Source organism: Cnephaeus nilssonii, assembly GCF_951640355.1.
Source record: "Cnephaeus nilssonii genome assembly, chromosome: 20".
Taxonomy (NCBI): domain Eukaryota; kingdom Metazoa; phylum Chordata; class Mammalia; order Chiroptera; family Vespertilionidae; genus Cnephaeus; species Cnephaeus nilssonii.
The window spans coordinates 38237123-38264042 of record NC_137091.1 but is presented as its reverse complement, the minus strand read 5'-3'; the positions used below and the strand labels follow the sequence as shown (position 1 = coordinate 38264042).

General features: G+C 56.5%; 3 protein-coding genes across 3 annotated transcripts in view; all 3 read right to left on the bottom strand.

The window, feature by feature from the left end:
- Positions 1-3024, bottom strand: LOC307092515 (latent-transforming growth factor beta-binding protein 4-like; the record flags this gene model as incomplete). The annotated part of the gene is made up of 4 exons (XM_079759788.1): positions 1-166; positions 689-839; positions 1002-1060; positions 2873-3024. The coding sequence occupies 4 exons, from the start codon at positions 3022-3024 to the stop codon at positions 1-3; spliced, it is 528 nt and encodes a 175-aa protein (XP_079615914.1).
- A 4162-nt stretch (positions 3025-7186) lies between these two features.
- Positions 7187-17897, bottom strand: SHKBP1 (SH3KBP1 binding protein 1; the record flags this gene model as incomplete). Its single annotated transcript, XM_079799591.1, is given in 19 exon segments — positions 7187-7595; positions 7716-7830; positions 8126-8304; positions 9312-9408; positions 9743-9898; positions 10948-11118; positions 13279-13395; positions 13485-13572; positions 14362-14477; positions 15001-15191; positions 15285-15375; positions 15457-15621; positions 16551-16631; positions 16872-16930; positions 17197-17270; positions 17377-17422; positions 17529-17582; positions 17813-17843; positions 17846-17897. Coding segments are annotated over 19 exon segments (2115 nt in total). The 3' UTR covers positions 7187-7363.
- A 513-nt stretch (positions 17898-18410) lies between these two features.
- The window catches only part of SPTBN4 (spectrin beta, non-erythrocytic 4), a 79833-nt gene continuing 71323 nt past the window's right edge, over positions 18411-26920 (bottom strand). The window contains exons 27-35 of the mRNA XM_079800437.1: positions 26465-26603; positions 26286-26370; positions 25728-25924; positions 24491-25110; positions 22803-22872; positions 21922-22214; positions 20712-20885; positions 20514-20556; positions 18411-19386 (exon numbers count right to left, since the gene is read on the bottom strand). Of these exons, the coding sequence (XP_079656563.1) occupies positions 19228-19386; positions 20514-20556; positions 20712-20885; positions 21922-22214; positions 22803-22872; positions 24491-25110; positions 25728-25924; positions 26286-26370; positions 26465-26603 (1780 nt within the window). The 3' untranslated portion in view covers positions 18411-19227. The remainder of the gene's footprint in view (positions 19387-20513; positions 20557-20711; positions 20886-21921; positions 22215-22802; positions 22873-24490; positions 25111-25727; positions 25925-26285; positions 26371-26464; positions 26604-26920) is intronic.

The following is a 26920-nucleotide window of genomic DNA, read 5'->3' as shown; positions in this document are numbered from 1 at the left end:
TTATCTGGCCCGGAACCCTCCCCCCTCGGCGGCAGGGGAAAGGCGGATGTTCTTACCCCGGGCCTGGCCGGCGGGAGCGCGCTGTGGGGGCCTCTTACTCAGCAGTGCCCGGCCCCCTGGCCCATGGGGCCGCCGCCGTCTCAGTAGAGCTCGGGCCTCCTGCAGCCTGGGTGGGAGGGGGCAGAGAAGGCACTGTCATTACGGCTTGGCTGACACCCCCACCCGCAGCTGGAAGGGGCCTTCCAGCCAGGAGGTCTCCCAGTGTCGCCTCTGCCCACCCTTCTATCCCACCCCACTATAGGGACCAGGCCTGGAGCCTTCTTCAGAGGCTTGGGGAGAATCAGATGGGGAAGGGAGAAGGAGGAAGAGGAGAGACAGAGGAAGAGAAACAGGTGACAGTGAGAAACAGAAGGAGACAGAGATGGAAAGAACAAATACAGAGAGTGGGACATGGAGACAGACAGAGAGATAGAGACTGAAAGGCTCAGAGACTGCAATAGGGAGGAAAAGGAGAAATAGAAACATACAAGTTGATAGAGGAGGGAGGGAGAGAGAAGAGAGAGAGAGAGAGAGAGAGAGAGAACCACTGCGAGGAGGACACCCAGCGAGTAGAGTGAAAGATGTGCCAGAAATGGTGGAGGAGCTGGGCGCTCCTGAGCATTTGGCAGGGGAGGGACCGCACACTCACGTCAGTGGCTGCCAGTTAAGGGACACCTGTTTCTTCCTCACGCTGGGGCTGGGGCTGGGGCTGGGGCTCAGCCGTGCAGGGGACTCTGGGGCCAGGCACCGCTGAGGGCCTGCACACTTTTCGGGTGGGCAGCTCTGGACCCTGCAGGAGGCTTCGGAGACAGGCAGGGACTAAGTGTAGGAGGGGACCAAGTGCCTCTTTCCATCAGGGGCATCCAGATCTCCAACTGGGACGAGGGGTGGGGAAGGCAGCCCCAGCCCCTCTGTTCCTACTCCATGTCACCCCTACCTGTACCCCACCTAGGAGAACCCACCTCTGAAGCAGCGGCTCCTCCTGAGTGACCAGGCTGGGCAGCAGCGACAAGCAACAACACTATAACAGAGGGGTGGGAGTCACTCAGGTCCCTAGGGTTCTAGAACTCCCCGAAGGGGGGCAAAATGAGGATGGGGGGGACCAAGATAAGGCTTGAGGGTGCTGGAAATAGATATGTGGCACATTTGAGGCACTGCGCTGGATGCCTGTTTCCCTATCTATACAATTGGCTTAGTCTCTCTAGGGATGAAGGTCACAGCAGCCTCATTTTTATTTGTCTTCTGAAGTTTTGGGGAGTAAAGTATCCTTGGAAAAGACATTTTAAAGTATTTTTTTAAGCGATTAAAAAAAAAAAAACGCAAAGAGGATGTCTAAGCGCATTTTCCAACCCAGACAGTCTGGGAATTTAGGATCCTGCCCTCCCGGGACATCCCTGTCCTGGACTAGGCGTCATCCCGCGCATGGGCGGTAGGTGGCGCCACTTCCACAGGCCTCAGCGGCTGGGAAGGAAAGTCCTTCGACTGTGGGTCCAGCAGGGTTCGGAGGTGGAGGGGGGATATAGAAGGAGCCACAGCCCAGGACTGGGAATCCCGAGGCTGAGTTTTAGCCCATTCCTGCCCTTGCAAGCCCGTGTGTCCCGGAGCCAGCGTCTCCTGGTCTTTGGGCCTCGGTTTCCCGTCTGACCAGGAGGAAAGAGTTGTTCTTGGAGAAATCTCCGCGCCCAGGGGGTCTCCGATTCTGGGTTGTGGAGCCCTCAGCTCAGACGCCAGTGCGTCGAAACCCAGGGGCCCCCCAGACAAATCCATTATTGCCAGGCTCAGGGGGGCGAGGGAGAGGGAGAGCGCGCCGGTCCCGAGAGAAGGGCAGTGGGGGGATGCCGCCAAGGGGACATCAGGCGCGTGGACTCTTCCCAAGACGGTAGGGGCCCCGTGGGGAAGGGGGCCGCCGGGTGGGAACCTCCGGGACCCCCGATCTTGCCGTCATCCCTCCCGCCTTTTCTCCGGGTTAACCCGTTCCCGGCCCCGCCCCCGGTGCGGCTCGGGTTACTAAACGCATTCGCAGAGGCCGTGGCGGGAGCGCAGCCCGGGGCCTTTGTAACGGAGCGCTGGGCTCAGGGTAGGGGGTGGGGGTGCTGGGCAGACTGTTTCCTTGGATCCCGTCACCGTAGACAGGAAGGGTGGCTACGACCCCCGAATCTATAGGAAACTCTGGGTCTCGTGCCGCGAAATCACCGGTACCTCATTCCAGCCCGAGCTCCTTTAATTCTAGGATGACTCCAGCATCTCCAACCCTCATGAACCCCAACCCGAGGAGCACCCCCACCGCACAATCCCCCGCAGGCCCTTCCGCCATCAACTCAAAAGTCCACGTCTTCCTCCTTAGGAACACCCAAGGGCCCCTTTTAATGAATCCAGGCGCCCCCAGGCCCTAGAACACCAAGACATCTTAAATCCCTCATAAGTTTCCTTTGTAACCTCCCATACTCTTCCTCCTTGAGCACCCAAGAAACTTGGGGAACCCGATCCCCGTTCGAGGGCCCCACCCATCTATCATCCTAGGAGAACCCAAAGCCCTGCCCCCATATAAACTGGGACCCTTCTCCGAGAAAAACCCTAGAATTCCCTGGAGCCACATCTATCTCTACCGCACACATCAGAAGGGAACCACGGCCCTCAACATCTCAGGGCTCCCGGGGTTCTGACCCCTGCAAAATGAAGGGCCCCAATACATCCAAGCGCTCTGCCTCTTCCATCCTCCCCCGAAACAGTGGGCTCGATTCCCCTTACACAGAAAAGTCCTTGGCCTCTGGACCACCACACCTGTTAGGTGGAGGCGGGGTACAAGGAAGAGGGGGGCTGCAGCGGGGCTTACCCGGCCGGGTGGCCCGGGATCACCGCAGCCTCGACGGCCTGGCTGGGGCTGGGGCTGGGGCTGGGGCTGGCGGCGGAGGCGGCGGCTGCAAGGAGCGGCAGCAGCAGCGCCAGCGGGAGGGGGCGGCGGCCGCTGAGGCCAGGCCACCGCATCGTGTCCCGAGTGGAGTCCCGCTCCCGGCCGGCGGTCTGTCCAGTGGGTCCGGCTCTGCGCCGCCCAGCCCCACGACCCCGCCCGAGGCCAACTCATTTTCTCCGAGTCCCCGTCGCGGGCTTCGAACTTCTCGCCAATCAGAGCCCGGCGCCTCCAGGGGCGCTGCCTCCGAGACCAATCGGAAGGCGGGAGGGGCGGGGCTAGAGGGACAGGTGTTGGGCGGGGGGCGCTGGGCCCTGCCTGGAGTTCTCAGGGCTGTGTGTGTGTGTGTGTGTGTGTGTGTGTGTGTGTGTGTGTGTGTGTGTGTTGTAGGAGGCGGGGAGGGGGGAGTCGGTTGAACCCTCTGGTGAAGGAGAGGCCCAAGTGTGGAGGTGCTGTGACCCCCTTCCATGACTGGGGGCGATGTGGGGGCCGTGGGCAGGGTCTCCTAAACCAGACTCCCATTTGCAGGCCTCATCCCTCAACTCGTAGTTGTGGGGGAATGCGATCAGAATGTGCTCCCTGACTGGTGTAGATGCTGGAAGCTCCCACAGGTGCCCACTTCTCAGGCGAGATACTCAAGATTCTGAGGACGGAGCATCCTGCGTGGAGGTCCGGCCCCTCGGAGGGTCCCAGGCCCGTTCTGGACCTTCCCAAAGGGTACCTTTTCTGCAGGCCCTGTGCTTCAGGAGTTCCAGGCTCCACAAGCAGTAGCTTGGTTCTGCAGAAGGCTGTAGTCTCTGCCCCGCCCAGAGGACCCAGGCTTCGCTCCTGACCCACAGACTCCACTCCCAAAGCTGCGGGCTCTGCTCTCCTCCTTGACACGCCCCCACACACTGGCCACCCCTAGAGGTTACCAGACCCCCTTTCCTGCCTGAATCTGTAAAGACTTCCTAGAGCACCCCTCCCACTTCCAGAATTGCAGACGCTCCCTAGAGAATTCCAGTCCCCTCCCTTCCTAGGGACCTTTACCTTTAGGAGCCCCAAGCCACAGAGAATCTTAGGCCCCACTTGCACCCCCTTTTATTTATTTTTTAAAAATGTATCTTTACTGATTTCAGAGAGGAAGGGAGAGGGAGAGAGGGATAGAAACATAATGATGAGGAAGAAATATTGATTGGCTGCTTCCTGCATGCCCCCTACTGGGGATCAAGCCTCAGACCGGGAATCGAACCATGGCCTCCTGATTCATAGGTGGACGCTCAACCACTGAGCCACACAGGCCGGGCACATCCCCTTTGAAAGGGTTCCAGATTCCAAGCCCAGCTCTGGCCCTCGGAGGGCATCAAGCCCAGCCCCTTCCCTTCATTACAAATTCAAGGCCCCACCTTCTTTCCTTGGAATTACAAAGCCTTTCTCTAACTCTCAGGCCACACTCCTTCCCACAGAGAATTGGGGGGTGGCCCTACACTTGGGATTCCAAGCCCCACCCCTCCACGTTTGCCCCACCTCCGGGGTTTCCAGGTCCATCTCACAGCAGTTCAATTCTTAAGGTCTCCCGTTCTGTAGCGTTGGCCCCGCCCCAGCCTTCCCCTACACAGAGACCTTAGCCTCCCGCCCTGACCATCGGGCTGACTCCACACTAACAAAGCAACAGATCCAGCTTTGTCTTCATCCCCCATTCCTCCTACTTCTTCCAATGGAAGGTGTACAGGGGACCCCTTCACCCTCCCCGGTTACAGTGAGGCACCTGGACTGACTCAGCACACTCACACCGTCACTGCTACCTACAGCAGTCCACACCTCCATCCCACTCTGACACCTAGAACTCTGGGCCCACCCAACCGTCCTGGGACACACAGCCTCTTAAAGCAGCAACAACGGCACTCGGGCCCCACTCACGGGCATTCGTGGGCTGCCCCGGCGTGATGGTGGAGTGCCTGGTTCTGCCCTCTGAATGTGCTCCGTGCCCCGGTCTTTGTAAATCCCCCTCGATCCCTGAGAACACAGCCATGCAGGACAGCGTGTCCCTGCCCTCTGTTGCCCTCTCCCTTCCTCCTACCCTGTGGCTGGAGCATTTGCTGGGGGCGCTGCCGAAATTTCTCCCTTCTGCCTGGGATCCAGGACATCTTCAATGCTTGTTGCTAGGCAACAGCTTCTGGCTCACCACTGTAACTTCCGGGGATGGCTTTGGCTTCCCCTCCCCCCTTCCTCCCCCCACCAAGCATTTGGAGTCCCCAATCTCAATCCCTACCAGTGCCACTATTTCCCAGGATTTTTTGTTTCTTTCTTTTTGAATTTTCATGAATTTATTTGAGCTAAACTGACGACATATACTGGGAAGCAAATTCTCAAATGCTCCTCACCTAGTAACAGCCAATCACCCCTTGGATCCTTATCTGTTCTCAACACTTCAGAACCCCCAGAGTTCTAAAGTCATGGCATTCCAGAAGCTTCCTCCCAGTGTGGGCTCACACACACTGTTTTATCCCTTGCATTAATGAACAAACAAAAATCTCAAAAAAAAAAAAAAATCTCCACAGTGTTCTAGATTTTCTGACAATTTCTCTCAGTTCTAGAATCATCAGCATTCCACACACATGTATTCTGGATTCCCTGGCATGGAGAAAGCTATCTCAATATTCCAGATCTACAAGCATTACAAAATGCCTTCATATTCTAGATCCCCTGATCCCCTAATATCCCAACCCCCCTCCTATATTCTAGACTTCCTAACATTCAAACATCCTTGTGTTCTGAATGCCCTGGCATATAAAAACATGTCCACAGTTTGAGTATCAAAGGCATTCCAGAACACTTTTAGAATCACTCACCTTTTAGACCTACCATTTGTGTTCTAGATTCTTTGACAATCTAGAACCCCCACCATTATGGATTGCTTGGAATGCAAACAAACTCTCTAGTGGTCTACTAAATAGGTTGCCATTCCAGAATATCCCTATGCCCTAGGATTTCTAGCAATCCAGATCTTTTCTGTTATTATTTTAGAGAGGAAGGGAGAGGGAAAGATAGAACCATCAATGATGAGAATCATTGCTCGGCCACCTCCTGCATGCCCTCTACCAGGGGTGGAGCCTGCAACCCAGGCATGTGCCTTGACCAGGAATTGAACTATAATCTCCTAGCTCAGAGTTCGATGTTCAACCACTGAGCCACGCTGGCCAGGCTTCTGTGTTTAAGAGTTCTCAGCATTCATAATCCCCGGCATGAAAAAATATTCCTACTGGTATAAATTCATAAGCATTCTAGAACATTCCCATTCTAGAATCATTAACTTTCCAGGTCCTTTTGTCACGAAACTTTTACAGTCTTGATTTTCTGAAATGCAGGAGAGAACCCTAACATTGTTTACCCACTAGAACTCTAGAATATTCCTATGTTCTAGATTCCCTAACATTCTAGACCCCTCTCACCATGTTACAGAAGCCCTGACATTCCAGAAACTGGGATTATACAATTAGCATATCCTAAAATCGCTTGCTGCTAGCCTGGCCCACTCTCTCTCCTCTTCATTTGTCCAAAGAAAAGATGCTGAAAATTTCCCTGAGGAGTTGCCATCGTAACAGGCATTATTTGGGGGAAATCCCAAGGATGTCTGGCTGGGGTGACTGAATCTGTCCCACATACCCTCTCAGGTGTGGGCAGAAAAGGGATGAAAGACTGAGCAGACAGGGATGTGGGCCAGATGTTTGCAGTGGTGAGATTTTGGGTACAAATGTCATGGATGTGGCAACATCTGTGTTGCTGCCAACCTGTAGCCATTCATCCCCAATTGTGGTAACAAAACCCTGATTCAACTTTCAGAAACTCCTCTTCTACTGTCAACATGGGCCTGAAGTCACCTCTTGGCTAGTGAGGTCACATGACCCCTGGAACAAGGGAAGACCTCCATCCACTGGCCATAGTGATTGGTTCAGGGATGGCCATCTGACTCAAGTCAAGCCAATGAGAATCAGTTTTGTGATTTTTGTGGCTGCTAGAGAAAACAAAGTTGCTAAGGAACTTCCTGGAGTTAGCTTGGCACAAGAGGGAAAAACCTGACTGAGAACCCCTGGATCCAGCCATGCCTGAAGCTGATGTGTAAACCTGTACATTTCTTTTCTTTGCTTAAACCAGGAGAGACGGATGTCTCTGAATCTACAGCCTGGTTGGGCCCCATATCTCTCCCACCCTTTCCCTGGGGGTCCCCAATCCTCTAAGAATGTAGGCAAGGTGTTGGCAGTGAGAACTTTATTAGCAGAGGATAACTTCGGCCCCAGAAAAAGGGAGATAGGGGAGACCTAGTAACAGTGACCATTCCAAGGAGACCCTGGCCCTGAACCCAGGGCTCTGACAGGAAGCGGGCAGGCACCCGAGTCTCTAAGACCTGAGCATTCAAAGGCACCATGGCAGCTGCGTTCAGAAGGAAGTTTCGTTGAGCTTCATCTTGGGGGGTGCAAGGGGAGCCCCGAGACCCGTGGAGGGCCGGGGGGCTGGTGTTGGTGGCCGTCGGGTCTCTGGCCCACTGCGCACCAGCTCCTGGCAGCGTTCCACAAAGCTGCCTCCCCCACGGCGCCGGGCCTCAGCCTGTGGGGGGCTGGGGCTCCCACGGCGGCCACACAGGGAGGTGTTGCTGGAAGCTGAGTGAAGACTGAGGGGTGCCGAGAGTCAATGCAGGCCATCATGAGGCAGCTGAGCCAACCCCTCTCCAAGGCCACCACAGTCTGTCCCCTCCCCCATTGCTCAGAAGGGGAAGTGGAGCCATGCCTACCTGGTGAGAGAAGTGCGGGGTGAGGGGCTGGGGAGAGAGCCCCGGGAGGAAGCCAGCGGGGCCAGGTCACACTGCTCCAGCTGTTCCATCAGCTCTTCCTCTGTCAGGCCACCTGCTGGGGGTCAAAGAAGCGGGGTCAGGGGGCAAGACAAGGATTACAGGGCAAGGGGCAAAGGTCACGTGCAAGGATTGAGGTTGGGATTGCAGAAAAGATGCAGAGGTCAAGGGACAGGGGTTCAGAAACAGAGGGATTGAAAAGCAAGGGCAAGGGGGGGTTGGGGGAGGGGCAGAGAAAGGGGCCAGAGGGTAAGGGTGTGGGGAGGGAGGTGATGATGAAGGGAGTTGTGGAGAAGCATTCGGGGTGAGTTTGTGCGGCTTGGGACAGGATTGAGGTGTAGGGTGGGCGGTACCAGGGGCCTGGCCTAGCCCGTCCATGGCAGTGGTCAGGTCCCACATGGCCAGGCTCCCGTTGGCCTGGCCAGTGAGCAGGTAGCGCCGGGGCCGAGAACCAAGCCTTCGGGATCCCTCACACTCGAGCACGGTGAAGGCAGTGGTGGGCGAGCCATCCACGGAGCGCACGGAGCACACCCTGAGAGGGAGGGAGGAGGAGTCACCCTGGCCACGCCAGGGACTGGCCTGGCCCTGCCTGGGCCACCCCCACTGTTAGGGCTTCTGTTCCTGTCTCTCCACCCCCAAGCTTCTTCATCCACCCCCAATCTGCTCTCTTGGGTTCTGGCCCTGGGGGACCTGCCTGCACACTCGCCAGGTGTCCCAAGGGGGCCCCAGGACTCTCCCTCAAATCTGCTGCTTCCCCTCTTCCCACCTCAGGGAAGGCCTGCGTCTCATCCTAAGTGCCTCCCTCACCTCACTGTTGCCATGGCGCTCCCCCGTTGCCTGCATCTCTCCCATGGCCCCTCCTCCCTGCTCAAGGTGTAGCCCTGGTCAAGCCCTGCCCTCTCCAGCCAGGCACCTGTCCAGCCCCCTTGCTGGGCTCTTAGCCTCCTGCCACCCTCCAGGCCCTCCTCCTCACAGCTGCCATGGCTCCCAGCACATGCAGGCAGGACAGTCTCAGCGCCTCCCTGCCCCCCTGCAGCCCCACTGCTCACCTTGTTCTGTGTTCTGGCCCCCGGGGTGGGGGTGGGGGACTTCACTGGCTACCCTACTTAGCCATTCCTAGCCTTTGCACAAGCTGACCTTCCAGCCTGGCACACTCATTCCTAATCCCCAAGGTCTCTGCTCAGTTTCCTCTTCAAGAAAACCCTCCCAGGGCCTCCTTCCCAGGGTGGAGCCAACAGCTCCTTTACAGCTCCCTGCCCCCCAACCCCTCTGCCCAGGCCCCCTGTCCCCCCCTGACCACACTGGGCAGTCTCTGAGGTCCACCACAGGCACCAGCTTCTCCACCTTCACTCCCGCCCGAATGTGTCACACCTTCGATACTTCGGTACTTCCAGTCCCCAAACATGGACCAGGCCCGTGCTCCCTCCCTGCCCTTGCTCCTAAAGGGCCCCTCGGCTGGGATCCTCTTGGCCTCCATAACCCAGCTGGCCTCCTGTCTTCTCCTTTAACCACCCTGTCCACTTGACGGGTGATCCTCACCGCTGACCAGTGGATGAAAGACGCACGAAAAGCTGGCTGGCGCTTGGCACCACCTTCTGAATGAACACTTGCTGGTCATCCCGCTCACCGTAGGGGCCTGGGCCAGACAGGGGAGAGAATCAGGCCTGCCGGGTCCCTGAGACCTCCAGACCCCAAGGCTCTGCCCCATCCCGGGACTAAATCCCCATCCCTAGATTGCTGAAGTTGGGTAGGGTCAGGGAGGGCTGGGGATCAGCAACAGTCAACAGGGTTGAGGCACATCAGGGGGATGGGGGTGGTCCCAGGTCAGGTGGCAGTCAGCAGGAATCAGTGGGGGGCAACAGAATTAAACAGGAGGAGCTGGGAGTAAAGGGAGGTCAACAGGGGTCAGATAAGGGGTCAATGGAGGCCAAAGAGGACTGTGGGGTGGGAGGCCAGGGGCTAGGAAGTACCAATGTCATTGCCAGCACTGCAGCCGCCATGCCCATCGGCCGACTCCAGGGCCAGGATCTTGAAGGAAGCGAGTGGGGTGGAGCCCGGCTGGGTGGAAATCATGCCACGGAAGCGAGTCACAGACCACGTCCGCACGTGGTTGTTGTCGGCACAGACTGAGGGGCAGGGGGGCAGCGGGTCAGGCTGGGCCGCGGTTGCCCAACCTTCCCCAGCCCCAGGAGAACCAACTTTCAAAGGTGTCAGGATTCAGAATTCTTCCCAGAATTCCAAATGGCCCCAAATCCTGTTGGCTCCTCCTCCAAAATCACTCAGAGCCTGATCTCACCTTACCCTGTCTTCTGCTGCCTCCAGCTGCTCCTGTCCATCTCATCTCCTACCAGGACGATTGAAGCAGCCCCCCCCCCCCCCCCGCCCCTGGAACCCCATTCCCTGCTCCAGTCCTGTCCCCACAGCCTGTCCCACATGCAGCCAGAGGGAGGCTGTGCACACCTGCTGAGGTCACAGCCCTCCTCTCTCCGAGACCTCCTGTGGCGCCACCTGGGTCAGGCTCAAGGACACAGTCTTCGTGGCTTACAAGGTCCTATCGACCTGCCCCCTTCAATCCACCCTCTCCCTTACCCACGGGGCGCAGAGGGCTCCCCGCTTTTCTTCAGATACATTAAACTCTCCCACCGCAGAGCCTCTGCCTTGTTTGTTTCCTCTGCCTGGAATGCTTGTCCCCACAGACCTGCACTGTCCACTCCCTCATTTCCTTCCGCAGAAAGGTCTTCCTGGAACCACGCCTGGCCTGTGACCCTGACACTCTCTCGCCACTCACACAGCTTTGTTTTTCTTCGTGACCCTCATCAGACTGGTATCGATTTACATCTGTATTCATTTGTCTGCCACCCCTACTAGAAGGCCATCTCCATGAGGATAGGGACTTGACATGTCTTGTTCATCACTGTGTGCCTGGCACACAGTAGGTGCTCCATACCCATTTGTTGAATTGATGAGTTGTTCATTCTCCCTTAGACTGGCCCCTTTATAGAGTATCCTCTGACTTCTGTGATGACTGTCCCAGGCCAAACTTCTCGCCCCTGTGGAGTTCTCTCCCTACACCATGTCTCTCCCCAGTGGACACCCTCATCTGCCTGGCTTCATGCTCCCACCTGAGCCACCCCTCCTGCAGGAAATGGGCACTGGGGGCAGCCCACAAGCCCACCTGAGATGAGGTGCTTCTCTGACAACATGATCTTGGTGACGGGGCTTCGATGCACGGTGAAGGTCTGGAAGAGCTGCGGCCCGGAGCCCACGGTCTCGGGGTGCTGCACGATGACCCGCACGCCCCCTGAGCTGGTGCCGTAGGCGATCTCAATCCAGTTCCCACTGTCACCTGATGAGGCACCAAGGAGGAAGAGGGGAACGGGGTCACAGAGAGGCAGAAACCAAGGCAGAGAGAGACAGGCAGATGAAGAATGAGACAGGCAGGAGGCGAGGAAGAGAGAGAGATGATGATGAGGCGGTAAGAAGATGTGGAGATGGAGGAACCGGGACACAAAGTGACAGATCAGAGAAAGAGAACCAGAGACAGGAGTTAAGACGAAGAGAGGCAGAGCTAACATGAGAGGGAAGAGAGAGAGAAACTAGAGAAATGGGGAGACACAGGAACTGAGAAAACGAATCATTAGGAGGGATAGAGACAGAGACAAACAGACATAAACAGAGGTGGAATTAGAGAGAAACACAAAAAAAATAGGGACATATATAAACAGACAGCAAGACAAGAAAGTGCAAGCCCATGTGTCTGAGGGACACCCCACCCTCGCCAACTTTCCAGATGGGAAAAGTTACTTTCCAAGTGTCAGAAACTCCACGGACCGTCTGAGGGACTGGGGATAGGGAAAATATGGTTGTAATATCTTTTTAAAAAAATATATATTTTATTGATTTTTTACAGAGAGGAAGGGAGAGGGATAGAGAGTTAGAAACATCAATGAGAGAGAAACATCAATTCAGCTGCCTCCTGCACACCCCCTGTGGGGATGTGCCCACAACCAAGGTACATGCCCTTGACCGGAATCGAACCCGGGACCCTTGAGCCCGCAGGCCGATGCTCTATCCACTGAGCCAAACTGGCAAGGGTGGTTGTAATATCTTGTGCAGCAATTAAAAGCAGTGGATTAGGGTTATGCATCACCACATGGATGCATAACCCTATTAAACTTGGGGCAAGGTAAGCAAAATAAGAGGACAATTGAGATAGATACCTGGTACCGTTTACACAAATTCAAAACCTCTCCGTGACGCCCATTTTGTAAGGACACAGACACATGAAAAGATAAATGTTAATCATAATAGAATAGTGGCATATGATGGGGAGAGAGTGGGGAGAAAAGGGATACATGAATGAAATAAGAAAGCGGCCTTATGGGGGATGAGTGAAAAGGTGAAGGGGAATATCATCAATAACATTTTGGTAAGTTTACACGGAGACAGATACTGTAAGGTATAAAAATGTCGAATAGCTATATTGTACACCTGAAACTAATAAAACTAACATAGTATTATATACCAACTATAGGTAAATCTTTTAAGAAAGAAAGGGGATTTACATGAATATATGCTGTGAAATTAATATCAATCTGTTCCTGCTAGAAAAACGTGTACTGTGACCATTACCTCCCACCACACAGACAAGTTCATTTGAAGTGAAACAGAGACCGATGTGTGGAAGCTAAAACCACAGAGCTTCCAGAAGGACATACACGGGGAAATCCTCACAACCTGGGGGCAGGCAAAGGTATCTGAAGGTCCAGAAAGCACTAACCATGACATAAGTAATCATTATGCTAAGTGAAAAAAGCCAGGCACGAAAGGTCGCCTATTGTGTGATTCCCTTGGCATGAAATGTCCAGAAAAAGGCAAATCCAGGGATAGAAAGTAGGTTAGGTTTTCAGGGGCTCTCAGGAGTACGACTGCAAACGAGTTCAAGGTTGCTTTGGGGGGGGTAATAAAAATCATATTCTGGAATTAGATAGGAGTGATGTTTTGTACAAACTTGTGAGTCTACTAAAAGTCACCAACTGTATACTCTAAAATGGTGAATTTTATGGTATGTGAACGATATCTCAATAACCACAAATAAAAATCAAGCTATTTCTCCATAGTTGAGGTTAAGGAAACAAACAAACAAACAAACAAAAAAAAACGGTCCCAAGTGAGAGAATTCAGCTTCGTCCACTGTAAAACGTGCCTCCTCTGTTTAACGGGCATGCAACCATCACGTCCTAATCGCAGAGATGGGAAGAAGCCCACAGATGGACGCCTCGTGGCCACTTTTGCCCCTGGCGGGGAGGCCGGCCAGTTCCACTGGCTAGAACAGCGCTTATGCACAAATGGTGCTCAGTGAGCGTTTGCTGAATGACTAAGTGACAGGTACATCTGTCTCCTCTTCCATTAAGTCTCAGGGGGCCGCACTACACAAGCAGTGGGGAGACAGCTGCAGCCTGGGGTGGCTGCTGATGGCAGGGGGGGGTGTCAGGTAATAGCTTACTGGTCTTGGGGGTGAGGTAGACGCTGAGGGCTGTCACCCCATCTTCTGCTGGGTCCCGGTAGAGCTCGCTGACGAGGAGGTCGTTGTCCTTCATGCGCAGGGGGAACTTCTGCACATCTACAGTGGGCGGGGAGGGCAAGAGCGGGGTTTGTTCAAGACGCGCGGCCTCTCCCCCTCTCCCACTTCCCAGGGGAGCTGCTGCTCACCCACGTAGTAGATGGAGCCATTGCTGCAGCCCAGGAGGAGGAAGGAGCCTGCCGCGTCGTAGCTGGTGATAGGCTGCACCTCCTGGACCTGGGGGCAGGCAGGGCAGGCTGTAGCTCTGGATCCCTCCTGCCTCTGCCTCTGTGGTGGCCGCTCCTGGCATGCCCTCCCCTTCCCGCTCCGGAACCCACCGACAGTTTCCAGGACCGTTTCTCTGCAGCCCGGCCTGCTCCAGGCCTGTTTCCACCTGCGTCTCTCCGTCTCTAAATGTCCCTTGGTCAGCGCTTCTGTCTCTTGGCCTCTCCTCGGAGCCATGTCTCTGACATTTCTCTATTCATCTCCGCGGTCTCTCTGGGGCCCTTCATCTACCGCAGGCATTTTGGTTCCTCTCAGCCCACCCTTCTCTCTGTCGCCTCCTTCTCACATCCTCTCTTTCCTTGCCTGTTCTCTCCCCCTCTGTCTGTCTCTCTCAAACACTCACACTTTGGCAGAAGAAAACAATTCTGCAGGGGCATTTTTTTTCACATTTTGGACACAGCTAGGGGCAGGTGCAGAGAGAATGACAGAGGTCTGCACGTCTCTCTGGGTTTCACATGCAGGGGAACTTCTGCACACCGACACCATCTCCTCTCACCTGCTTCCCCACCCAGTGCCTGGAGAATCCTCTCTCCTTTCCAAACTCACCCCTTTCCTGTGAGCATGGCAGCCCCTCCTCCAGGAAGGCCTCACTGATGCTCCTTAGGCCTTTAACACACACACACCCGGGCTCTGGCCCCCTGCTGGGCTCGCTGGCTCTCTCCAGGTGGGGTGGGCATAAAGGAACCCCTCCCTCGTCTGTACAGTCTGGACACCTGGGAAAGGAACAGCTAGCACTCTGACCTGCCAGTGCTTGGTGACGGCATTCCACACGCCGATGCGCCCCGTGTGGCTTGTAGCGATGAGCTGGTTCCCCACAAAGAATAAGGCCTCCACAGGAACCCCCAGATGGAAGACTCCTGTCGAGAGACAGGGGCGCTCAGCCAGGGCCCTGCTTCACGGGTGAGAAGCGGCATGGCAGGAAGAGTTCCGAGGGCCGGAGGAGTGAGCTGGCCATAGAATCCTTACAGGACGGAGGATTCCAGAAGGAATTACAGGGGCTCTCCTGAGGACCGAGACTCGGTAGGGAACAGATTAGTTAACAAGTCAGAGATTTCTAATGGGAACACAGAGTCTCACAGCTTGGGATTCCACCGGCATGAAGAATTCCAACAAAGCGAAGAAATCTGTCAGGGCAGTGAATTCTGACAGAAGACAGAATTGTACGTGGGTGGATTTTTCTACCAGGTCCAGGAATTCTAGCAGAATACAGAATTCTCAAGGGTGGGAGCATCCTGATAATGCAAAGAATTCTTACGGGCATAAGAATTGTATAGCGGGGTTTTTTTTTTTTAACGGGCCACAGTGCTAACGGGGCAGAAACGTCTAACAGACCACAGGTTGGAAGAGAATTCTGCCGGGCAGTGGCTTCTGGTGCCATACCTATCTCAGATCCACCGCCTTCTGCCTGCAGAGCCCATAGAAGGATCTCGCTGCCCGTGGCCGCTGCCACCATCTTGTCATGCTCCCCCAAAGCCCCACCAAGTACCCTGGCTGTGAGTGCCAGTCGCTCGATGGGCCAGTCCAGGCGGGGACTGGAAAACACCAGCTGCCAGCCAGAGGCTTCCTTCAGCCTGTAGGATCGGGGGGCATCATCAACCCTCTCACCCCCCAAGCCCTCCCCGTCAACAGGCTCAAAGCCTCCTGCCACCACCCGCCCCAAGCACCTGTAGCAGACGAGGAACTGAGTGTAGGCCACAGCGATCCAGTTGTGGTGTCCACACACGAGGCGCACCATCCCTGGCTCCTCGGGCAGCCCTTGGCGGGGAGAGCAAGGATCAGGGTAGGGTCACAAGGGCCCCGCGGGCTGCCCCGGCCTCCCGGGAGACAGAAGCATACCACCGGATGGGGAGGGAGGGGCTTTCTCATCTAGCATGCGGCCCAGCAGCCCCGCGTTGCCCAGGTTGGGGGGCATGGTGTTGCTCCTTCGAACAGGCGCTGGCCGGCCCCCCGCCTGCTGGGGCCCCACCAGGCTGTGCCGGTTCCGCCGCTTCATTGGAAACACTACGGCAGGGAGAAGGGGCAGAGGGACAATAACTGTAGTAACTGCAATAAAGGCCACACAGCAAGCCCTCAGGATATGGCTGACGCTGACTTCCCCACGTGTGGAACAGCCTTCTGGCGAAAGGAATTTAGGTGGTAACAGGGACACAGCATTACGTGAAGCTGAACCACATAGCAAGTCACTCCCTTTTCAAGTTTCTTTCATCCCATCACAAAGGAAGAATCAGTTTGGTGATGCCATAATATTGATTTTCTCCAATATCTGCTAAAAATGGAAGCCTGTTCCCTAGGTAGACGACAGCCTCTAACCAGAGTTTAATAACATTTTATGTTTGGATCTTCCTTTCATATTTACTTATGGTGTAAAGGCTATGATATAAAGCTTCAATTTAAAATAAATTTGTACAAAACAGGGTAAAGTGAAGTTCAGAGAACAATAGTATAGGTTTTCATATTTGGCAAACTTCATTAAGGTAGTAGGTATTGACTGAGGTTAGGGAAATAAAGCCATAAATTGAATTTCCCCACTCGTTTCCTTCTATCAATCAGCAAAGCTTAAGGGACTACAGTTCCCAATAACCATGTTTTCCATGGCCAGTGGGCTGGTTATACCAAGGCTTATGGAGATTAGTTAATAAATCCCCTTTAATAGTTCTCCCCTGCATGCAAAGGACCCAGTTCTTCCTAAGCCTTCCCACAAAAAAATCAAACCTGGACTACAACTCCCATTGCACTCTGGCCTCAAGAGGTCCTATGGCTTCACTGGAAATGCTGCTTCCTACTTCATTTCTCAGCATCATGCCAAGCATCTGATATAGAACTACAACTCCCATTGTGTCCCAGGGTTCATAGCATGGACACCCAAGGGCTGCAGCCTTATGGGAAATGTAGTCTTTATTCTAGACACCCCATCCCTTAGTAGTGCCCACCTGGTGGAGGAAGGTAACCATTGAAGAGAACGTTCCCACAGGAAGATCGATCCAACTCTTCCCGCAGCTGCAGGCGACGAACTGAGGCAGAAGAACTTGAGGATGAGACTTCGGGATACTGAGGCCAATTCCTCCCTCCCTCCCCATCTCTTTCTCCAAAGAATACCACCACTCCCCTGAAACCCAGGACCAAATCCAGTGCTGTCAGCTCTAACCCAACCTTCTTTCAGGAGAGAGAGGGGTGAGAGAGCTCACTAGAGAACTGGTTTTCTATGCAATTAGGATGCTAATGCCCCCCATCTCCCCCCCTCCCCCGCTTACCCAGAGGCGTGAGCCCATAGAACTGGGCTTCGTGGAGGAGGCTGGAACCGTGGACACCTCTGGGTAGTAGAAATGACTAGGGGTTAGCGTCTGGGTAGTGAGAGTGGGCAGAGAATGCTAAGGAGAAAGTTTTCAAAACTGCACAGAGAATTCCAAGAGGTGACATAATTTGACAGGTGAAGTGTGTGTGTGTGTGTGTGGGGGGGGAATTTTAAAGACACATAATTTAAATATGATCAAGGAGCTTAAGCGAACATTCTGAAGGGAAGAAGAGATTTCTTGATGTGGGGACGGTGGGGGACTACCCTTTACCCTCCATGCCAACCTGGGGTCCAACTCTTTGGTGCGCAGAAAGTTGAGGATGGGGGCGAAAACGGTGGGGTCCCTGTCGATGAAGATCTGCGGGGAAGGGGGGCAGAAAATGGATGGTGCAAAGCGTGGGGCTGAGTGGAGATCCTGTCTCTCCTCCTACCCGCCGCCCCATTTCAGGTCTCGCCCTACTCACGGCTCCGGTCTCATCTTTCAAAGTCGAGATGCGTCCGCTCAGGAGACTGCAGGGAGGGGACACAGAGCAGGCGTCACGGGCCGGGGTGGGTGCATGCCCACACCTTCTCCTCACGCCCCACACCCCCGCCCCTAACTCGCTCTCCCAATTACCTGGAGAAGAAGGAGTCTGGGATCCAGGTGAGAGTCTGCCGAGAGGTACTAAATCTGTGCGGGAAAAAGTGAGCGGATGCGAGATGGTGTAGGGAGAATGAGGTTCACTGCCCCCCACCCCGGACCCAGTGGATTCCCTACCCTCCCAGGGCGCCAGTCGGGGCTCCCGCGCCTCCCGAAGGGGGCGGAGCAATCCTTGCGGACAGGATTCCCTGGGGGAGGCGCGTTCTCCAGCCCCGCTCCCCGCCCCCGACGGTGAGGCCTCAGGAATCGCCTACACTCACCTCTTGCCTCCCACGTTCAGATGAATCACCTCCCCGGAGGTCCCCGGCCCGGGAACCCCTCCGCTGCAGGCGCCGCGGCTGCCATGGCCCCGGGCGAGCCGGCCGCCCAAGCACCTACTTCCGGGTGTACCTCCGCCCCCGCCCCCACCGCGTGCTCATTGGGCTAGAAACTCCAGGAGACGTTGGCGATTGGACAAAGCACTCATCCGTCGCAGTTAAATTCTCCGCCTTCTTAAAGGAGCCCGCCTTTCCTATCCTGGATGGGGTGGAACTTGCAGCTCCTTTGGGGAAGTTTAGTTAAGAGGGTTAGCAACGCATTCCTCCACCTCTCTGGGGTTCCCATTTTTGGAATGGCATCTAGGTGCTTTGTCCGGGGCACGTCTTTAGACCCCCGAAATTAGTCCACACAAGGGGGACACATGTACCTGTTCTGTGCAGCTACAGTCTTTCCCCGCCTCTATCCTCCCAGGCTTCAGCCCGTGAAACGCGAACAAACCAGCAAGGACCGTCAAAGCCAAAAGATTTATTATAGGTACATACAGTATGCATCTGCCACACCGCCCCACACTCCCGGGCCCCAGGGGCTCCTCCAGGCGGTCGTGGGAGTGGGGGGCGGTCCACAACCCGGTTCCCTCACTCCCCTGGGAGGAGCTCCAGCCTGAAGCATGCAGGGAGAGGGCTTCCCCTCGCCCTTCCCTTGCGGAGTGGCATTTACAGCTGGAGGGGGGAGGAGAGAGGAAGACAGTTTTGAGCTTTGACATCCCTCCCATTAAAAGCCTTCGCGGATGCGGGGCGGGGGGGGAAAGGGGGAAAGAGGAAGTCGACGTTTTGCAAAAATAAACTAAGTCAGGAATTAACCGCATGGCTCTGAGGCGGCGGAGTACGGGGTCTAGGGCCCCTTCACTCCGCCTTCCCAGACAAAGATCAAGGCAGCATTGGAAGTGAGGTAAAGGCGGGGAGGGGGCGTTCCCTCCCCACCCCCTAGCACCCTGGATGGTCCAGGGGACCTCACCAGCGCCCCCATACCCATACCTAGGGCGGAGAGGGGGGCAGGACTTATCGCCCCTACCACTCCAGCTTCTTGGGGCAGGATCTGGGTATCCGGGCAGGGGCTTGGCTCAACGGGCCCCTTACCCGCTCCCCCAAGCTCAGTTATTGCATAAAAATAATGGAGCCCCAGCACCTGGGGTGGGGGTGGCGAGCGGGAAGGGGCCGAGATATGGCTATAGGGGCAGCAATCTCCCCACCACTTTTTGGGGTGCAGGAGAAGTCCCCTCCTTTCCAGTGCCCGTCATGGCGCGTCCGCAGTGTTGGTGAAACTAGGGGCTCCAGCCCCTGCGGAAGAGAAAGTGTCTTTGTGCCCACAGTGCGGAGAGGAGGGGGCGGGAGTTGTGTCAGGCCGTGGGAGTGGGAAGTCACTTCCGGCGCCCGCTGGCCCTGCGGTCCCCCGTCTCCCTCTTGGGGTTGCCCTCGTCTGTGGACGACGTGGTAGGTAGTGTCTGCCCCCAGCGGGCGATCTCGGTGTGTTCCGCCACTGAGGCGGCGACTGCCTCCAGCCAGCCATTCATCTCCTCCTGAAAAGAGGACGCAGAGTCCGCATTTGGAATACAGGAGCCTGAGCAATGTCAGCAGACACTTACAGAATGATAATTAATAATATTAGTAGACACCTATAGAGAGGGCACTTACAGGCCCTGTTAAGTACTGTGCATGATCAATTTAATTCTCACAATAACCCTATGATAAAAAAAAACTATTTTTATCTCCATTTATATTTTTATTTTTTTAAAGGAAAAATGCAGAATGTGTTTAATTAGAATGTCCGGGTGAATTTATCTCCATTTTAAAGATAAGTAAAGGAGTCATGGAGAGAATAAAGGCCTATTTCATAGCCTCTTGCGAAGATGAAATAAAAAGTGTTATGTTCAACAGCTCTTCAACCCACCTCCATGCCTGCTCCTGCTCCCCTGACCTTTCCCCTAGCCCTAGCCCCAAGGTCCACTCACATTCCTGTCTTTCTCGCCCACCTCCTCCTCCCCTTCCCACAGGCCTGCCCAGGTCCAGCCTGTGCTCTCCCCACTTGAGTCCCTGCCTCGGCCACCTCCTGGGTTCCACACCTTCACTCTTGCCCTGTAACCCTGTCTGATCTACCCTGCATAGGGCAGCCAAAGGGATCTTTCTTATGCACCACAGTAACCCTCCTTTGCTTAAAACTCTGCCACGGTTCCCAGTGCCCTTAGGACAAACCCAATCTCCTCTGGCCCACAGGATCCAGCCCCTGGGAACGGAACCTTCTTCCTGGAACTTTTCCTCAAGAACAATTAATGCTTTGCAATTCTGCACCTCTAGTGCTTTGTACTTGCTGTTCCCTCTACCTGTATCATCTCCCTCCCCTCCTTTTTTAGCTAACCCCCCTCCTCTTGTCTTTCCAATCTCACCTCATAGGTGAGGCAAGGGGTGGGACTTGGTCCTGAGAACTCCAGACAGTCCTCCTGATCCTCCACTTCTCCTCTCACTCATTGCCCCCCATGGCTAGGTTAGAAACTTCTGGGCTTTCTGTGACCAGGGGCTTTCCCATTACAGCCCTGGTGGTAACTCTGGTTGGTGCTTCCCTCTCACAGTCCCATCACTCTGGAATGGGAACCAGCCAGACAGGTGGTGCCTGTGATCCAAGTCAGGTAGAGAAAGAACCAGATCTCACCTCATCTTTAGCCTGGAGCAAAAACTCGCTGCCATCCTGGGTCCTGCAGGAGGAGACACGGGACTATGGGGATCTGGGGCAGGGGCATGCCCATCCTTCTAAACATTTTCCAGGGGAGCAGGGGATTCCTGGGAGGGGTCAGCTGGGACTTGAATCCCTCCCTCTTGCCCATGGGGGGGGGGAAGATGGGGGGCTCACTGGAGCTTGAAGACGTGCTTCTTTTTCTTGTAATCACTAGCCACCTCGCTGATGGCCTTGTGCAGGCTGAGCAGTGGCTCCCCACCGTGCGTGCCCCCAGATGCTGGGCCTTTGGCGTCCTTGTAGAAGCCCAGCTCCCCCTTGCTGAGCACGCAGTACAGACTCACCCATGACCTGGGGCAATGAGACAGTGCTCAAGGCAGAGCTTCAGCACTCTGCCTGGGCACTCTGCAGCAATAGCTTTCATGTGCTGAATCCCTTGGGGCCTTCCCTCTACTAGGGCCCTATGCCTTGGGTGTTCCTGAGCTGAGGTCAGGGTCTAAGTCTCTCAGTACCCAGTCTTTGCCCAGGCTGGCCCTGCTGGGGTTGCCCCTCTGAATCCCACACTGAATTTCTAGAAGACAAGACTTAAGCTGTCTCCTCTATAAGCCTTTTGCTTGGGCATGCTCCTAGCCAATCCTCTACCTCCCAAGGAATCATCTGAAAGGAGAGCTATTGGTCTACTGCTTGGAAAGAGTGAATTAGTCTCCTCATTCAGCCAAAGCCCCAGTCGAGGAGAAGCAAAATACATCGAAGTACCCATTTATTCCCACCTTGGCCTCAGCACAAAAAAAAGAAAGACTACCTGAGACTACAGGCAATCTCAATCTGTTTGCTCATTTCATGTCATGGATCTAGACTTCACTCTGTTCGATGGCCAGTGCCGCTACCCTTTTAGCTTCCCCTCTTCCCAGATTCTGCCTCCCATTAGACAAAAAAGGGTGGGACAACCAGAACTGGACTTCGAGAGTTTGGGCTCGGGCCCTTCTCAGATCTCCCCCCAACTTTAAACTTGGAAGGTGGACCCACCCATTCACTGGTTGGATGGACCTCTCCGGGCTCCACCTCACGAGCCATTGAAACCCTCTAGACTTAGACCCCACATCCAATTTGTTTTCAGCTTTAACAAACTCCTGATTTGGTTGCTAGGAGATTGGGTCGCAATTTATTCCATTTTAGAGCATTTTCTTCTGGTCCCGCCCTCTCTAAGCTCCTCCCGCTCCCTCATTGGCCACACTAACTTCAGGTCTCCTCTTCAGGTCCTGCCCACCCCGCCACCGGTTGGACGCTCTGACGCTTAGCCCCACCCTCCCTCCTTACGCCCGCCTCTTCACTCATTGGACACCCTGAGCTCGGGACCCGCCTCCAAAAGCCCCGCCCACACGCTCACCGGTTGGATGACTTGCGGTTAGCGTCGACCTCGCGCTTGCGCAGCAGGAAGCCCTCGTGCTGCACCGTGTGGGCGGGCGGGGGCGGGGGCGCGGGGGCGGCGCCGCCTTGGGCCGGGGCGGAGCGCGAGCGCCGGCTGCCCCCGCCCTCGCCACCCTCTCGGGGCCGCGGCCGCCGTCGCGGTTTGGGCCGGTCGCGCGCCCGCGGCCGGTCCGGCCTAGGTGTCCGTTCCGGAGGCTCAAGCCCGTTGGGCAGGCGGCCGGGGGGAAGTTCGCGAGGCTGAGGCAGCGACGTCTGTGTGAAGGGAGGGGGAGAGGGTGCTGTCCAGAGTGGGATGTGGGGGCCACCTATCTGGAGTCATTCACGGGTCTGGGGCCCCATCTGCTTGCGGGCCAAGTGTCTTGGAGGCGTGTCTGGGAGGACGTCAGGGCGGGAGGCCCAACCCCCAGGAGCCCCTGGGGCCTTGGGGATGAGTCTGCCAGGACTCCCGCCGTTTGCAATTCCTTGGGTCTTGGGAAGGAGGGGCATGAAGGCGGGATGCAGGCAGGGGGTGTCCCAGATGTCTGCAGGGGGATCTAGGCTGCTTCTCTCCGTGTGGCTGTCTACAAGGACATGAGACCCCCGCTGGCCTGGAGAGAGAGTCCGGGCAGGTGTGGGAAGACCCTGGGGTGTGTGAGTGTTGGGGGGGGGGGGGGTAGGAGTCTCTGAGGTCAGTGGCCTCATCTAAGGGAGAAATTAGGGGGGCATGTGGGCCCTCTCAATCCCCCGAGAGCCTCTCTGCAAGGTTCAAATGGGGGGATACCCAGGGCCAGGCACTGATGTTTCTGGGATCCTGGCCAGCGCTCTGAGGAGAGGAGTAGCCATCCCAAGGGTTCAACTTACCCCAGCAGGGAGCCCTGGTCCTGCCTCTTTCTCCTGCAGCTGCTCCACAATGTCCGCCAGGGTGGCCTTCCTGGGGGTGGGGCAGAAAGACCCAATGGGACCCGGTGCCCTCTCTCAAGGACCAGCCTGGTGGCCGCACAGTCGCCATCTCTCAGCCCAAGATGCCAGGCCCTTGTCCGCTCCGGCAGCTGCCTCTCAGATGCTGGCCTACACAGCACAGCTGCTCAGGACATGGCTGCGGAACGGAGGACGGAACCTCTCTCCCTTTTGAGTTTTAAGCAACAGAAAGAGCAACATGCAAACGGGCCCTTTCAAGCCTTTGAACTGACTGTTGCCTTTTCCCACCCTCCACTCCTGAGCTCCCAGATCCCCTGGACTCCCCCCATTCCAGCCCTGGTCACTCTGGGCCATCATCACTGGCTGGTGATAAGCTTGTTTCCCCCACTGGACTGTGAGCCCCATAAAAGCAAGGCAAAGGCTTCCTGGCGAAAGGCAAGCTTCACCCTGCTCTCCCCAGCACATACCACACACAGGGTAGGTCCTCAGCAAATGTTCATGAAATACAACATTTAAGAAGGGGTCAAGCCCTAGCCAGCTTGGCTCAGTGGATAGAGCGTCAGCCTGCGGATTCGATTGAGCCCGGATTCGATTGAGCCCAGATTCGATTCCAGCCAAGGGCTCATTCCCCAGTAGGGGGTGTGCAGGAGGCAGCCGATCAGTGATTCTCATCATTGATGTTTCTATCTCTCTCTCCTTCTCCCTTCCTCTCTGAAGTCAATAAAAGATACACACACACACACACACACACACACACACACACATAAAAGAGAAAATGCTAATTGACTACCTTCGCTACGCCCACAGCCAATCAGAGTGAGTATGCAAATTAACCCAACAAAGATGGCAGTTAATTTGCATATGCGGAGGGAGGGAGGAGTGAAGACTGAAGACAGCATAGAAGGAAGAGAGGGAAAGCGTGGGGTGGGGGGTGGGGGACAGAGGCAGCAGGGAAAGAGGGGGGGAAGAGGGGGGGGGCAGAGAGGTGGTGGTGGCGGGAGGAGAGCCCGCCGGAAGCCCTGTTCTTGCAGGAATCTTCCTGCAACGGCCCCGGGTGTGTGTGTGTGTGTATACATATATATATACACACACACACATACAGTCAAGAAGTCATTGTCACTGCCCTAGCCGGTTTGGCTCAGTGGAGAGAGCGTGGCCTGCGGACCAAAGGGTCCTGAGTTCGATTCCGGTCAAGGGCACATGCCCAGGTTGCGGTCGGGAGGCAGCAGATCAATGATTTTTCTCTCATCATTGATGTTTCTATCTATCACTCTCCCTTCCTCTCTGAAATCAATAAAAATATAAAACAAACAAAAATCAATGAAGTTAAAAATCAAGTTATTGTCACTGAAATGTATTGGACCCAAAGACCTCTTTCTGGGGTCACAGCTGGTCGGACCCATGTGCTAAAGCACTCCGGTTAACTGTGCTTTGCTTGCGCGGTTAGAACCGAGGCTGGGACCAAGGCAGCGCCCTGCCCTCTGCAGGCTCCGTCTGTCTCTGCACAATGGACACCGGGCCTCTCCCTCCTGGGGCAGGTCTGAGCAGCAAGCCCTCTGCACGCTGCCTCGCGGCGGCAGGACCTCTCCGGCCTCCCTCCCTCCCTCCCGCCCTGGGCACCGGGGCCTCACCCCCTGGCCAGCTCCGCTCTGGCGGGCGGCTCCTGTTCGCTGGACTCCTGCCGCTCCAAACGCCGCTCCCGCCGCTCGCGCCGCCGCTCCATCTGCTCGTAGCGGCCCAGGGTAAGGCTGTGCGCCGCCTCGTGCTCCACCGACTCCTGCCGCTCTGGCCGGCGCCTCCGTCCAGTCTCCTCGGGCGGATCTGCCGATTCCTGCCGCTCCGACCGCCGCCGCCTGGGCAGCTCCTCCGCTCGGTCCGCCGACCCCTGGCGCTCTGGCCGCGGCCGGACCTGCTCCGCGGGCGTGGGGGCTCGGGGGGTCTCCACCGAGCCCTCTGGTGCGGTCGGTGGGGCCGGGGGCTCCACCCTCCCCGGGACCTCCGGCAGCCGGTCGATGCGCGGCTGGAGGCGCTCAGGCTTGAGCTCCTGGCGCACGTACCCCACCCGGGTCCGCACCTCAGCCGACAGCGTGTCCGAGGCCCGGCGGGCCAGGGGCTCCAAGCCCCTCTCGTAGCCTCCCGGTCGCAGCAGGGGCGCCGCCTTAGCTGCCAGTTCCGTGGGGTCCCCAAAGAACTTGCGCCCCAGCAGAGGGGTGGGCGGTTGCTTGCTCTGTTCTGCCTTGAGTTTCTCGATCTGGGGAAGGAGGGGTCAGGGTCAGGGTCAGGGTCAGGTAGAAGGGCGTGGGGGTGGGGGTGGGGAATGCAGCTCTGGGCTGTCTGCCTCACCACCCAGTTCACTAGTTTTTATTGGTGAAAAGGCACCCTGGTCCGGGCCTGCACCCATGCTTGGCTCTCTGCTAAGAACTGAATCCCCACTTTCCTCCAGCAAACACCTAGTATTCTTTTAAGAATCAGCTCAACCATCACTTCCTCTGGGCGCCTCTCGGACCCCCATTGGCCCTTTCCTTAAAGGTCCCCTCCCTGGACCTTAAGACTTTGGACTACAATGGTCTCTCTCCTCATTCTTTAAGTCTCAGATGAGACGCCCCAGGCCAGGCCACAGGCTCTAGTTCCCACAGCCTCTGTGCTCCCCAGCCCAGTCTGGACTGTCTCTGCCTGGTGACAGGTTTCCCTCTACGCCCCCTCCCCCCCCCCCCCCCCCCCCCCCCCCCCCGTCCCCGCCGCCAGACTGGAAGCCAGTGAGGGTCTGTCTGGACCTCACTTGACAGAGCTCTGAGCACCAAGAGCCAGGGTGCCTGTCTCCTATAGAGGGGTGGGGTGGGGTGGGGCTGGGCAGGGGCTGGTGCTGACCGTGGTCAGGCGCCTCAGAGAGCTGAACCTTTCTTCCCAGGCTGCCGCTGCTTTGCGAAAGGCCTCGTGGCGGCGGATGAGCTGCTCCACCTCGTCCACACTGCTGCCCAGCTCCCGGCTCTGCAGGATTGGCTCCTGGGCTGTCAGCCACGCGTCTGCCACCACCGCCTCCTGGGCAAACTGGTGCACCTCCAGCACTGAGGGAGACGCGGGGGGTAAGGGAGCCGGAGGCACCCGCGGGCCCTTCACGGGCAGGGGCCGTCTTCTCTGCCCGCCCGCGTCCCCCGGCTCCCTCTCTGCCAGCCTGCACCCCTCTGAGCTCTGCAGGAATGAGGCCGGGCTACTTCTGAGGGCTCAGCTTCTCCTCTAAATATCTGCCGCCAGAGAGCTTCAACGGCAAGACAGCCCCCTTGTCCACCCTGCCAGGCCTTCACGTTTGCTACTGGGGAGCTGGGAACGGTGTGCAAGGCATGGCCTGTGCCACCCTCGGGGCTGTTCTAAACACACGGGAGAAGGTCCCTGTGCCCTTGAGCCACGTGGGCCCGGGCCCCCACTCACTCTGCTGCAGCCACTCCCAATGACGGTCCCACTTGTCCGACACCTCCTCCTTCCTGGCTCCCAGCCTGTCCAGCTGTGCCTGGATCTGGGGGGGGTGGGTAGGTGGGAGAGGCATCAAGGTTGGCTCCCACCCCAGGGGGCACAGAGAGCCGAGGGGAACCCCCTGCACCCCTCCCCACCTCATCAGCCATGGCACTCTTGTTGAGCAGCAGGGAGCGCCCCAGCTCCTGGCAGGCCGTCAGCTCCGGCCCCCGTGCCTCCAGCTCGGTCTTCAGGCCCTGGTGGTAGTTCATGAGCACCTCCACCGACGACACATCCCTGCAGCAGGCAGTGGTGGGGGTCTGAGCACAGACAGCCTCCCCCAGCCCCCCCCCCCACCACCACACACACACAGCTCTAGAGTCCAAACCCTGCGGCCACGGTGCCACACCATCCCCGGGCTCCCCCCTCCTGTGAGCAAGTCCGAGGTTCTCCCCTGGCCCAATGGTTCCGTTTCCCAGGCGGCTGCAATGTCTCACTTCTGTGAGTCTAAGCTAGGCTTTCGATATCCCAAGTTTTCCAATTTTCTAAAGCTATGCTTCTGAAGGTTCCTCTAGCCCCGTGGTCAGCCAACTGCGGCTCGCGAGCCACATGCG